The 14,099-nt window shown below is 53.3% G+C and overlaps 1 protein-coding gene across 1 annotated transcript in view; it reads right to left on the reverse strand.

Moving 5' to 3' along the window:
• Positions 1-13,082, reverse strand: part of RBM19 (RNA binding motif protein 19) — a 103,291-nt gene extending 90,209 nt beyond the window's left edge. The window contains 12 exon segments of the mRNA XM_006903652.1: positions 7-92; positions 1,001-1,131; positions 2,440-2,643; positions 3,794-3,865; positions 4,401-4,479; positions 5,054-5,134; positions 5,614-5,861; positions 7,425-7,617; positions 7,980-8,018; positions 8,198-8,317; positions 9,798-9,980; positions 13,032-13,082. Coding sequence (XP_006903714.1) covers positions 7-92; positions 1,001-1,131; positions 2,440-2,643; positions 3,794-3,865; positions 4,401-4,479; positions 5,054-5,134; positions 5,614-5,861; positions 7,425-7,617; positions 7,980-8,018; positions 8,198-8,317; positions 9,798-9,980; positions 13,032-13,067 — 1,472 coding nt within the window. The 5' untranslated portion in view covers positions 13,068-13,082.
• Between the last annotated feature and the right edge of the window lie 1,017 nt (positions 13,083-14,099).

The raw sequence follows: 14,099 nt of genomic DNA on the forward strand, positions 1-14,099 counted from the left end.
TTCTGCTTCTTGTAGGAAGAGGATCCCGGCGTGTGGGCGTCCTCGCTGGCTTCCTTCTTGATGGTGGACGGCAGCAGGTGGAGCATCCTGCCCTGCGAGGGGACGAGGGGGAGGGAGGGATCAGAGCTGCCTTCAACCATCTACCTGCTGTCTCCCTGGGGGGGTTCATGGGCGGGACCCCATGCTGGCACCCTGATCAGAGGATGAGTTCAGAGGCCACCTCAGGCCAGTGTGGGGGAGGGAGAGACCTGGCCACAGAGAGGACAGTCAGGTAGAATGTCCCCATGGCCACCCTCAGGGCAGAACAGGGTCCTGGCCACAAGGCAATCAGGCAGAATGGCCAGCTGACCACCCTCAGTGCAGGACAGGGAACTGGCCCCGGGACACAGGGGTGATGGGGTGTGAGTTAGATGGCTGAGCCTTCAGACTCAAGTGGGGGCCTGATCACAGGACACCGCAGTGTCAGGTACTATGACAATGTGGCCCCCTAGGCCAGAATGAAGGTCTCGGCCCCAGGACACAGGATCTGACGTTGTGAGGGGCCCCTGACAGCCTCAGAGACACAGCTTCAATATGCTGACACGCTGACATGTGTAACCCTCAGTGCGCTGACAAGCTGACACGTGCAGCCCTTGATCTGTTTACAAGCCTCCCCTGTGCTCCATCAGGGGTGGCCTGGTGGCCAAGACATTTGGAGCCGTGAAAGGCAAAGAGGAAAAGGGGCCCCACAGCAGCCTGAGGGGCCAAAGGAGGCTTGCCAAGCCCTCCCTGGGGGTGACTGGAAGCAAGCCAACGTTCTGCATGTTCTCTGTGGCCATTTTGACCACGTCCACCTTGCCCCTTTCCTTACTCCTCCTGCAGGGTGCTACCTCCTCGGACAGAGAACCCACAGAGCTTTTTAAGCACCTACTGTGCCAAGCACCGTTCTAGGTGCTGGAGTCAGACCCAACCCTCTGTCCACAGGGAATGCAGCCTCTTGGGGGTGGCGGGGAGCAAGCACCTGGAACACTTGCCCGTCCACCTCGGCGTAGGCCTTCACTGCGTGCTCGGGGAGCATGAAGGTGACGAAGGCGAAGCCCTTGGGCTTCTTGGTCAGGCTGTCGATGGGGTAGTGCAGCTCAGACAGCGGACCTGAGGACGGGAGAGGGTCAGTATCCTAGAGGTCAGGGCTGAACCTCGGTTTCACACACTAATAGGGTGTCGCTGAACTACTACTCAAATAGGGTGACAGGCATGCTGATGTCCCTGTGAGGCCGATCTCACTGGTTAGAGGTATCTCCTCACAGGCCTGCCTATGTCTACTCTGAGAGTAGAGGCAGCATATGGTCAAGACCCCAGGGCGGAATCCTGGCTCCATCACCTGCAGGCACGTGGCCCTGGGAAAGGCACTTGCCCTACAAGTGCCTCAGTCTTCTTGTCTGTGAAATGGCACAGGAAGAGGACCCACCTTATGGGGCAGCAGGGAGAGTTAAATGCAGTCCTGTGTTGAACAGTTCCTAGTACATACATGTTAGTGTACATTACTGTGCATATCTCAAATTCAGGCACAGCGCTTCTCAATCTGGACTTGCATCTCAACACCAGGGCCTGGCCATGTCCCATTTCTCAGCCTCTGTCATCCCACATGACTAACTGTAGCATATGAAGGATGTCCTCTCCTGGTCCTCCGAGGGGAGACCCAGCAGGCAAGGCAGCAGTGAACACAGGCTCTGCCACAGCTGAACTGTGTCTCCTCAAAATATGTGTCTGCTTGGCTGGGCCATGGTCCCGGCGGTCTGAGTTATGGGGTGATGTCATTTAATAGGTATAGAATGATGTAACTGTCCCCATGCAGTGACATGATGTTGTAAGATTACAGTGGCCATCCTCTTCAATCTCATAAGAGACAGAGAGAACAGAGCAGAGAGAGAAGGACAGGGCTAGCACCAGGAAAAGACTCAAAGAGGGAAAGTCTCCTGTGGACCCAGAGTCCCTAAGCTGAGAACCTCCTAGATCCAGGCTGAGGCTGATATTAAGTGATGTGGAAAGCCCCAAGGCTTGGTTTTGAGATTGGAGAGGAAGAGACAAGAGCTCAAATAGAAAATAACATTTGTTACCTTGGATCATGTGCCCTGCTAACCCTCTAAACACGTCAACAGGCCAGTGACTCTGACAGCAGCTCAGAGGGAGTCAGGTCTATTTATCAATTTATTCCCATTTCGCTTTGTGACACTGGTTGCAATTCACTTACTGTAACAGCACACTTCCTGCTTCCTCCCTCCGTCTCCCTTTTCCCCTCATCCTTCTTTCCTGTACCCTTTCTGCCTTTTGAGCTCTGTCTGTGGGCAAATGCTGCCCTTTCAGCCCTGTATGGCTGACTGGACCGAGGCGTGCACCCTTCCCCAGTGTCACTGCTCACTCTACGGCCTGTGTGTTGGGCGATGAGCACCAAGGCCCTACCATATTTGGAGAAGAGTTTCTCCAGGTCCTCCTCGGTGCTGCTGTAGGGCAGGTTTCTCACAAAGAGCCGTCCCGAGTCAGCCAGGTCCTCCTCCTCCTCGTCCTCCCCGAGCGTCCGGCCTTGCCAGGGCTTGGCGTTGTTCTTCAAGGGCCCCTTGCCCAGTGGAACACTCTTCTCCCTGAACACCTCTATGTAGCGTCCACCTGCATGGGAGGAGAAGCCAGAGCTCCAGAGAGCAGCCAGAACTTGCCAGTGACCCGACTGGGGATTCCAGTCTTCTCTTCCTCGCTGTGGGATGCCCTGGCCCAGGCAGCTAATGGCAGCACCTGCCATCGCCTGACTACTGTGGGGTCTGAACTGAAGGCTCAGAACCTCACTCATTTTACAGGTTCAGTTTCAACTCAGCTGGAATCGTGTGTGGCCTGGGACACAGTGACAAGACCTCTACTTCCTGGGTACTAGCACCATCCCTTCTGCCTGGCTGCTGGGGTAAGGGTCTAATGAATGTGACACGATGACACTGGACAATGATCGAGGACTGCTGTTGGGGCTGTTTACACGCACTGTCCCACGTGTCCTATAAAATCACAACTACCCTCCAATCTGTCACGTGCACATGGTAGGTGCCCACACCTCAGCCAGGCAGCTGCCCCACCCAGCCTGACGGAACCCACTGAGGGTTGATGGCTGGGCCCGAATCAGGCACCCACCCCAGAGACAGCCAGAGGTTCTGTGCCTGGGTGTCAGTCAGCTGACCCCTGATCACAGCCCTGGCCCCCGAGTGGCCAGAGCCTGCTCCCTAGCTCCTCGTGCTCCGTCCCAACATCACATTCTCTGCGAGGCCCAGGAGGACAGGACTTCATTTGAAAATATGTCCCATGGCCTTCTGGTCTCCAAATCTTTGTTTGCTGGGCATTCTCCCACAGCAAAGTGCTGGGTGGGGTTTGTTGGGTCTTTTGAATTCCCAGTTAAGAAACTATATAACACTTGCTAGAAAAAAAAAATAAAATAAAATAAGGGTGGTCTGGAAAGGTGATATTTTGGTCTGTAAGTTCCTGCTAAAGTTATAGCTTTGAAATCTACCATCAAGCTCTCCGCTCCCCTGATGCTCACGGAGGGGCGGTGATGGGAGCCTGTGGTCCTCACCCCTTGGGGACCCACGCACTGTCCCTATTTCTTTATGCTTGTGTATCTCCACTCTGTGTCAGCTCCACCGGGGCAGGGTGTACAGCTGTCTGCCCACTGCTGCCCCAGGGCCCAGCACCGAGCCTCACATACTGTAGGTGTACAATAAAAACCCACGGAGCAAATAAACAGCCAGCCCCTCCTACTCCTACTCGGGGGTACGCTCACCCATGTATTCCCGGTTGCACTTCAGCGCTTTCTTCACCTCCTCCTCACTGCTGAAATCCACATAGATGTAACCTGGGAGAAGACAATGACACAGGTGATGCCCACAGACCCCCGAGACACTCAGAGGACACCCCAGAGAGACACACTTTAATGTGGGTGTGAAGATCCAACCGGAGTTAGGGAAAGAAACCTCTCCGTGTTTGGGAGCTCTGGTGGCCCAGTCAGTAAGGAGCTGCAGGCGAACTCAATGGCTGAGCTTCTCGGGCTGTTCGAATCACCAGCAGCTCCAAGAGGAACAGACGGGCGATCTCCTCCCAGGTGATTTACAGCCTCAGAAACCCAGTGGCAGCTCAGCTAGGAGTCGGTCCTCACGACTACGAGTTTGTTTCTTTGCCTTTTTAAAAATCTTTGCCTCTTCAGACTAATATCCCTTGGCAGGTGTGCTGAGAGGGAGGTGACAAGAGGGTCCTGACCACCCACAGACCTGAGGACCCAAAGGGGGCAAACTGTTGCCCTTAAAGAGGCCCTCCTTACTGCCCCCGTCTCCCTCCGGGACCGCGTGCCTTTCGAGCCCCCCCCCCCCCGCCCTGAAACATCCCAGCCTCACCTGTTTTGTTCCCATGAGCATTTCTCACAATCCGAATGGCCACTGGTTTCAGCGGTGCCAGAAACTCCGTAACATTTTTCTGTAAGATAAAGACTTCGTCTTTATCAATCCCATGGATGACTAAGTGCAACCCAACAGAGACAAATTTCTGACTTGGCTTTTCTATCCTTTTCTCGGGTTTGTTTGTCAGGAGGTCCTGGGCGGCCAATGGCTCATGGTGCCCACCCGCTTGCCCCCTGCCATCCAGTCAACTCTAACCTTCTGGGCCGGAGCAGAACTGTCATGGCGGGTTCCCAAGGCAGTCATCTTTCTGGAAGCCAACTATCTCCTTCCTCCCTAAGACCAGCTCGTGAGTTCAAACTGCTGACCCTGTGACTAATGAAGTGCTAAAGCATTGCACCACCAGAGCACCTCAGATCAGCCGCAAAGGCCTCGCTGCTACCCGGGTGCCGACCACTGGTTTAGACCATTAGTGAGACTGGCCTCCCCGTCTCAGTCACTATCTTTTTCTGACTCAGGGAGAGGTAGCTTTGGTCTCCAACTCCTTCTTTCCAGCCCAGCTCATCACAAGGCACCCTGCTACCATGGTCCCAGGCGCCCTCTGCCTCCCACCCACGAGGAGGTGCGTGGCCTTATCCCTGGTGAACACATACCTCCGTGACGTTGAACGGAGCTCCCCGCAGCTTCACGGTGTGAGGGGTAGTGGGCTCCTTCTGGGTTGCCGGCTTCTCTGCCTGGGTGACCACAGACACACAGAAGAGGTCACAGTGAGTGCCTAGGCCTCTGGCAGGAAGAGGCCGGCCTGACGCCTCAGTGTGCCAACGAGGGGCCTGACGTGGGAGGGAGTGAGGAAGGCTCACGGCCCACCAGACCTGTGCCCAGTGTGGCGGCAGAGGCAGAAGTGAGAGCGTGAGCTCCACGTGCACCTAAGAGGGCAGAGCCCAGCAGGTGAGGGGTGCCATCGGGCCCAGGCGGCCAGGAGGCAACAGCAGGAAACCCTGAAGCCCGTGGTGCCTGGGACCCCTCTGGAGGCCTTGCTCCGGGCCAGCATGCTGGGGTCGCTCACCCGCCATGTCTGTCTACCAACCCCACAGGGACGTGCTTTTATGATCTTTCTGGTGGAGCAGTGGTTAAAGTGCCCAGCTCCTAAGGGTGATACACGAGCTCACTCTCGCCCCAGTTCCCCCGAGTCAACACCCCTGACCCCACACACCTCGGCTTTGGCCTCAGGTGGCAGCGGCTGTCCCTGCCCATGGCCGGCCCCTGTCCTCTCGAGCTCAGGCTGCGCTGGGCCCTCGTCCTCACTGCTCTCCTCACAGTTCACGGCTTCATCTTCACTCTCCTCCTCCTCCTCCTCCTCCTCGGAAGACAGCAGCTCGGCCTTCACGACCTTGGACTTCAGGTAATCCATGTCCGACAGCCCCTCCTGCACGGCTGCCTTCTGCGTGAGGTCTTCTTCTTCTGGAAAAACGGGAGACTGGGGGTCAGTGACAGGGGCTGGTGTGGCCCCAGGCTTTCTCCCAATGACTGCACTGCACTGTCTCCTTCCAAACCCCCCAACGGCTCAAGGTCCCGCAACATGTCCTCGGAGTTCACATCAGGGACTCAGTACCCTGAGTCCAGACAGCATTGTCACTCCCTGATTAAGACCCTACAGCAGACCAGCAGGACTGGGTCACGCCCAGTAGCCACCACTGACCGCTCTGATCAGAGCCACCAGAGATGCAGCCCGATACAAAGGGAGCGGAATGTTGAACTTATTCTTAAAAAATCCAGACTTATCGGGCCAGCTGAGACCAGCAGATTCGCTGAGACTATCGTCCTGAGGTACTCTCTAAACCATGACCCCAAACGATGCCCAGTTCACCGTTATGACAGCTAATAGCTGGCCCACAACAAACAGCACCTGTGAGCCCTGGGCTTCCTTCAAAGAGTCCTCTATGGACCAGACTGTTGTAAAGCCCAGGTGAGGGGCCAGCAGACTGGAGTGACCAGAAAGGATGGAAACTGAGAACCCTCGTGCACTGGGCAAAGCATAACCCACGTCGACGAGAAATCTGTCCAGACACTGCCGAACGGGATGCTGTGTAAACTTCCACCGATGACACAACAAAATAGAACTTCAAAATAAAGCAAAAAGCCTGCGCCCAGGACCAAACTCAAGCTGCTCGTCTTTCATGCCCAGGGCCACACGCTGGTCCCCGGAGCCCACACACCGGCCCCTCCCCTGGCTGCCCCTATGTTCCTCCCCCGCCCGTGGCCTGCTAACTCCCATGAGGCCTGTGGGCGCAGCTCAGCACGGAAACTCCAGCCTCCCGGCCACGGGGATGGAACGACGAGGAAAGGAAAGGTGAGAAAGAATGGCTGCCTCGCAGACGCTCAGCACGCCTGCCCGGGCACCTGGAGCCCCCTCTGAAGGCCACACCTCACTCATACCCCTCAAGGGCTTTGCTCAAGAGCCACCACCTCCTCACCCTCCAGGGGTCCTCCCTGGCTTGTCCTCTACAGCGCATGTCTCCATATGACACACTCAACCACGGATTTGCTGACTGTTTATCTCTGGCTTAGTGGTAAAGAATTGAGCCGCCAACTCCAAGGCGTGTGGTTCGAACCTATCGGCCGCTCACTGGAATAAAGACAGGCGAATATCCTCCCTCGTCCTTGTCAGCCTCCGAAAACCCACTGGAGGCTCAGGTACGGGTCGGTTCCGACTCGGTGGTACTCAACAGCAACTCCACCTGCGTGGGCAGCGACTCCGGTGTTTCACTCACCGCTACAGCCTCAATGCCTCAAACAGGGCCGGGCACACAGTGGGCGCTTTGTAAATAATGGCGGAGGGACTGCATGAATGCCATGAATAGGCTGTGACATCCGCAGGGCAGAGCTGACAGTGGTGACCAGCTAGCCTGTGCTACTGGCACTGAGGGGCCCACGAACACCCCACACCCCACTGGACTGTCCACATGGACCTGAACACACACAGTCCCACACTGGACACTCGCTCAGGCACAAGGAGGTCCTCACCATCCAGGTCTTCACTGGGGCCCTCCTCCTCACTCTCCTTTCCCGAGTCTGAGTCGAAATTGAGGTAGTCGCCCGCCGGCTGGCCCTTCCCCTGCTTGGGCTTGGCGGCCAGGGCATCGTTGGCCCACGTGGCTACCTGCGTCCGCCGCTGGTGGACTGACAGGAACTCCCGGAACTCGGTGTCTTCCTTCAGCTGGTGGTTGTGACAGTGGAAGCAAAGGAGAAAGACAGATGAGGTTCAGGGAAGAGCTAGATCTTGCTAATCCTCCGAAGGCACGAGGCAGACTGCAGCCTCTGGGGACAGCTGGCTCTGAGGAGGGCAGGATGCGCTGTTCCCCGGATGAGCAGGCCGGGGAGCCAGTGGGGAGATTAGGTGGGGGCATGAGAGCAGGTGCTCAGGGTGCCCGGGTCAGCCCCCTGCCCAGCCTGTGTGTCCACTCAGGACTGTCCCCAAGGCCCCGAGCAGGCGCTCTGGATGCCAGGGTCAGCCACCTACCCAGACTGCGTGCCCACCCAGGACTGTCCCCAGGGCCCCTGGTCAGCAGTTGGACTCACCTGCTCCAGTTCACCAGTGACCTTCTTCTTCTTCTTCTCCTCCTCACTGCTCTGCAAACAAAACACAGACTGTCAGGCTCACGCGGGTGAGAGGAAGATGAGCTGTTATGCTCTGGAGGGTCCACCTCCCGGAACCGTGAGAAGGGGCCCTGGGAATACACCAGACATCCCCACAGAGCTGTGACCACCCTGGCAACGACAGGCTGGCACGGACTCACCTGCTTCGTTTCCGTGGAAACGGGATCCTGGGAGGGTGCTGGACACTGGCTTACTTTCTGGGCATGTTTGCTCCACGCCCGGGGCTTTGTCGGGTCCCCAAATGATTTGCAGAACTCCACCTGCTCAGGGACACAGAGGGTGACAGTCACACGAGCTCGGGGCAACATACGAGCAGTGGGAAGCCGGGCCGTGTGAACGTGGCAGTCGTCACTCACTCAGTGAGTGACTGAAAACGCTACGTTTTCGCGGCCTTGGACGGTCATGAGCACTGTGCACACCGACGGGGGGTTACCAGTATATTTCAGGAAGGAGGCAGTCTGCCAACATGAAATCGTCGGAAAAACCTGGATCAACTTGATAGCAGGAAAAAGCCATCCCCGCGCCCCCTCTGTGGACAAACCCTCAAAGATGGACAGACATCGCCGCAGAAGATGGACCGGACGAGCACCTGCTCTATAGTCTGCGTTGGGCACAGTGTTTGCTCTCGAACTTGCCATCGCCAAGTCAGAACCGATCCGTACTGATCCTCCCCTGAGTTTCTGAGGCCATAAATTGCAGGGGAGATTGCCTGTCTTTCTCCCGCAGAACCGCGAAAGGATGAAAACTCCCAGACATGCATGACTTCTGCGTTTGCAGTGCAACTCCCCTCAGACTACTGTTCGATGCCATGGAGGCGAATACGGCCAAAAGACGTCCTATGAACCACAGGCTGAACCCTGGCGCCCGCTCCATCGTGATACCTGCAAGTCCACTGTGCGGTCACTCTGTCAGTTACATATAGATAAACAGATGATTCCTCATTAGGCCTACCCAGGGGGCCTTCCCTTGCTTCCATCACAGCAATGGTGGCCCCGAGCTCAAGCACTGTGGTCCCCACAGGCTGCCTGCTCCACGAGGCCAGGAGCCAGGGGTTACCATGCCCCTGAATTCTCAATAGCAAGCAGGGAAGGGATTTGTCTTGAAAGAATTCCAGCCAGAATGCTGCTGAGAGGTGGGAATGAGGAGCACTGGACATGGACTCACGTGCACTGGACACGCTATCAGGAGGGGCCAGGGCGTGGAGAAGGGCACAGTGCTTGGTGAAGGAGAGGAAGATCAGTGAAAGGAAAAAAGGAAGACCTTCAAAGAGTCAGATCGACAAGCCGGTGGCAACAATGGGCTCAACGCGGACGCCCATGAAGGTGGTGTGGGCTGGGGCAGTGCTTCCTTCTGCTGTAGGTGAGGTGCTGTGAGACAGAGACAGCTCGATGGCATCTAACAATAACAAAATAACAAGCGGGTCTCTGCTCTGTCAGTGCTTGCTGGCTGGGTGAGTCAATCAACATGGACCAGTGGCTCTCAAAGCGTGGTTGGTCCTCGGGCCAGGAGCACTGACAGCACCCATCAACTTGCAGCAAATGCCATTTCCTGCCCCCAGCATCTCTGCACATGAGGTCCACGATACGGCTTTAACAAGCTCTCTAGGTGACTCTTGAACCACTGATACCAACGACCAGGAGGTCACAGCCAGGGGATAATAGTTTGAAGCCGAGCATTGGATGCAAAATCAAGTGGGCATCACCTTAACAGGCTGGAGAGGTTAGATCTGTGTCAACTCACCGTGATCCGGGCTGTGTCGACAAAGCTCTTGTTGAAATGGCACAGGGCTGCTTGGGCCTCCTCCTCAGACTTGAAGCCGATGAAGCCAAACTTCCGGAACTTGCCATCTTTGGTGAACTTCAGGCTGCAGTCTGTCAGTGTGCCGAAGGCGGCGAAGAGCTGCTTGAAACGCTCCTCCTTCATCTGATGCGAAACGGGTGACAGTAAGGAGGAGTTGGGGAGACTCAAGATAAAGGGAGAAAATGAGACAGATGCAAGGCTGTAAGAACCCCCACCTGGAAACTCCCCACATAGGGAGCCTGAGACGAGGAAGAGGGCGGAGTTGCTTCGGAATTCAATCAGGATCACTTTACAGCTCTCACAGTTACTGCTCTGTGGCCTAGAGCCCTAACTCATTTCACTGACATAAGAACTAAGTCTCAGAACAACTGAGAAGTTACCTCCTGCCCAAGAGATTGATTGGTATGAGGCTAACACTTAATGCCACTGAGTTGGTTCTGCTTCACCGCATCCACCCACCACAACTCCCAGGCTGCAGATCCTGGGATCACAAGGGAAGACTGAACATTCTCCTTCCTCAGAGCTGCTGTGGGTTCCAAGCACCTGAGACACACTCGCTTTTGTTCAGCTATGTAACACACTAGGAATTAATTCTAAAAGAAGCCCAGCGGCGTGCCTGGTACATGGTACCAAAACCCACTGTCATTCAGTCAATTCCAACTCAGAGCAAGCCTCACAGACAGAACACAACTGCCTCAGAGGGTTTCCGGGGCTGTAAATCCCCACCCCGTGGACGGCCTCCTCGTTCTCCCACTGAGCAGCTGAGCTGGTGGAACTACCAAAGGCGTTCCGGTCTGCAGCTGCACACTTAAAACACTGTGCCACCAAGGCTCCTGCCTGCCACACAGTAGATACTTTTTAGAATAAATGAATATAGTAATAAGCAACAAAATGGTTGCAGATCAGAAACAACAGCAAAATCAAACAGAGCAGCAAACAAATGCTGGCGAGGTTGTAGAGGGATTGGAACCCTTATTCACTGCTGGGATAAGTGTAAAATGGTTCAACCACTATGGAAGGTAGTTTGAGACTTTCTTCAAAAGTCTGAAATAGAAATACCCTTTAGCCCAGTAATTCTATTGCTGGGAATATAACCTAAAGAAATCAGAACCTCTATCCAAACAGACGTAGGCACACTCATGTTTATTACTGTGTTATTTACAATAGCAAAGAGACGGAAATAAACCCAGATGCCCATCAGCAAATAAATAGAAAGTAAAACAATGAAAAAAAAAAAAAGAAAGTAAAACAATGGTATATTTACACAATAGAATACTATGCAGCACTGAAAAATAAGGAACTTGTAAAAGTTTACACACATGAGTGACCCTTGAGGATATTATGCTAAGTGAAATTTCAAAGGGGCAAATAATGAATAATACCACTGTTATGAAGCAGGACTGACGGGGGGGGGGGGTGTTTAGAAGAAGAATAGGCCAAGAGTGGACAGAACACCGTATTGGACCAGATGAGGGAGAGAACTGTTTAAAAAAGATATTATTAGGCATTATATGTAAGACAACAGACCAGAGTAAGAGGTGTATTGAAGAGGACTGAGGAAGGGGGAAGGAAGGAAGGAGGAAACTGTGCAACAATGAATGAATACTTTTAAAAAAAGAACGTGAACTAGGGAAGGGTGAGGGAAGAAAATGTACAACAAAAAATGAATGAAAATACAACTTTTCTGTAAACTTCCGTTAAAATCACAATTAAAAATGTTTTTTATAAAAATGATTGCAGACTATGGAAAACAGATTGCATAGTGGCTCAACATAATGAGTGACTCAGACATTGGGTTTTTTAAAATTTTTTAAATGGGTATAAAAATAAAACTCCTGTGATCAGGCTCAAAAAAACAACCCCCCCCCCCAAACCATTAAAGAAAGTGACTGTCAGAGAGTATATCCACTGCAGTATAGTGAATTCCAATCCACAGGGACCTGGTATCAAGTGTCCAGGGCTGAAAATCTGTATGAGAGGAGACTCTCTCTATCTTTCTCTGGAGAAAAAACTGGTGGATTCGAAGTGCTAACCTTTTGATTAGCAGTTGAAATGTCTTACCCACCGAGCGCAAGGGCTATGTAGGCCAGGTAATGCTGTGTACTTAGGGATAATGAATCAGACCACAAGTATTGATCGAGTCCCAGTTATGGAATTGGGACCATGAACCAGTTTCTGTAGTCACCAGGCAAGTATGACAGGATTACTAAGTGGCTAAAAGGTGTTCTTCAGGTGTTCTTTGTGTTAATACAATAGCGTGATAAAATAAAATTGAAAAGAACACTATGATAGGATAGAGGTTAATGTGATAGTATGTTGTTGTTGTTGTCATATACCGTTGAGTCACTTCCGACTCATAGCAACCCAGTGTACAACTCTGCTGTCCTGTGCCAATCGCACCGTCTCCGATACACCCATCCCGATTACCCCAGTCACTGAATCAATCCACCTCATAGAGGGCCATCCCTTCCTGCGCCTGCCCTCCACCATTCCAAGCATGATGTCCTTCTCCAAGGACGTCCCTCCTGGCAACATGTCCAAAGCATGTCAGACGGAGCCCCAGAATCCTTGCCTCCAAGGAGCAGCCTGGTTTACTCCTCTCTACGATGAATCGGTTTGCTTTCCTGGCAGTCCATTGTACTCTCAATAGTGTTCTCCAGCACCACAGCTCAAAGGCATCAATTCTCCTTCTGTCCTCCCTAGTCATTGTCCAACTCTCTGATGCATAACAAGTGATTGCAAAGACCATGGCCTGGATCAGACGCACCTTAATCTCCAGATGACACCACTGCTCTCCAGTACTTTGGAGAGGTCCCTAACAGCAGACTTTCCCATCGCAACACGTCTTTTGATTTCCTGACTACTGGTGCCAAGACTGTTGATTGTGGAGCCAAGTATGATACGACAAAAAAGCATAAACATTAATACGATACTGTGACAGGATAAACGGCTTAGCGTTCTTAACTTAAAACTTCATTTTCTTAAACTACTCCTACTTGACCTAAAATTACTGAGGCCTTAAAAGACGTGCGTGAATACTGTAACTACAGTTCTAACTCTCGTTTGCCAACGAGGCGTCCTGCCCAGAACAGGAGCCTAATTCTCACCTGCCACCGCCCCCTGAGCTCCGGGAGGCCCTCGTACTCAGATCGCAGCCCCGGGATCTACACTCACCCCATTCGGGAGGTTCTTCACGATCAGTCGTGACATGGCACGAACTCCTTGCTGTTCTCAAACGAGCTGAATTGGAAACCGGCTGTCGCACACAGCACTCACGCCGTGGACCTGGACGCCGCCATCTTGGACGACCCGGAAGGAAATCACGTGGCCCCGGAAGTGGGCGGGACCACGCTCCTCCCGGGCGCTGATCATTCACTGGAACCAGCAGTCGCGGAGGCCTCGGAGATCCGCGATCGGGCAACGGTAGGTGGCGCTGTTTCCTAATATTGGCGGGAGGGGGTCGCGTCAAGGTGGGGAAACTGAGGCTGTCATTCTCTTTGACTAAAAGGAAAGTAACAGTGAACGAGGCTAAACATCAGAATATGCACAATGGCTTTAAAAATCTTCATCTTGAAGCTGGGCAAGCAAACTCAGACGAGGAAAGCAACTTATGCAAAGTAGCACATATATTATTAAATAGAAAGGCTGGGATTTGAACTGAGGTTGCCGTTTAAGACTATACCAAGGACTTGCTCCTTCATGAAGCTCCTACTGAATGAATGCTGCAAGCCAACTGTTTTGGAGGTTTGGTGGGGTTTTGGGGTATTTTCTCCCCATTTACTCAAACTTTATTAAAGGGGAAAAAATCAGCAATGATAGTAGATCTCCAGGACATAGCCAACTTCCTGGGATGTTCCCTCTCAGAAAGGTGATGTTTCATTTCCAAATACACGCCAGAAGTGCCCCAGTGGTATTAAGTGGGTGAACAGTTGAAATCCTAAAACGTCATTTTCCAACTTTTCCAGGCAGGCTATGGTCTTTGATTTAAGAGCTACTATGGCTTCATTCTGGCAGTTCTCTGCTGATGTGCTGTTCCAGTCGTTTTTGGAAATGTAAGGAGAGACTGACTGGTCCTTGGAGAAGGACATCATGCTTGGCAGGGTGGAGGGACAGCGCAGGAGGGGAAGGCCCTCGATGAGGTGGATTGATTCAGTGACTGGGGTAATCGGGATGAGAGTGTCAGAGAGAGTGCAATTGGCACAAGACAGAGCAGAGTTTAAGGCTGTTGTACATAGGGTAGCG

This window comes from Elephantulus edwardii, unplaced genomic scaffold (genome assembly GCF_000299155.1).
Source record: "Elephantulus edwardii isolate Elephantulus edwardi_28Jun2011 unplaced genomic scaffold, EleEdw1.0 scaffold00304, whole genome shotgun sequence".
NCBI classification, from domain to species: Eukaryota; Metazoa; Chordata; class Mammalia; order Macroscelidea; family Macroscelididae; genus Elephantulus; species Elephantulus edwardii.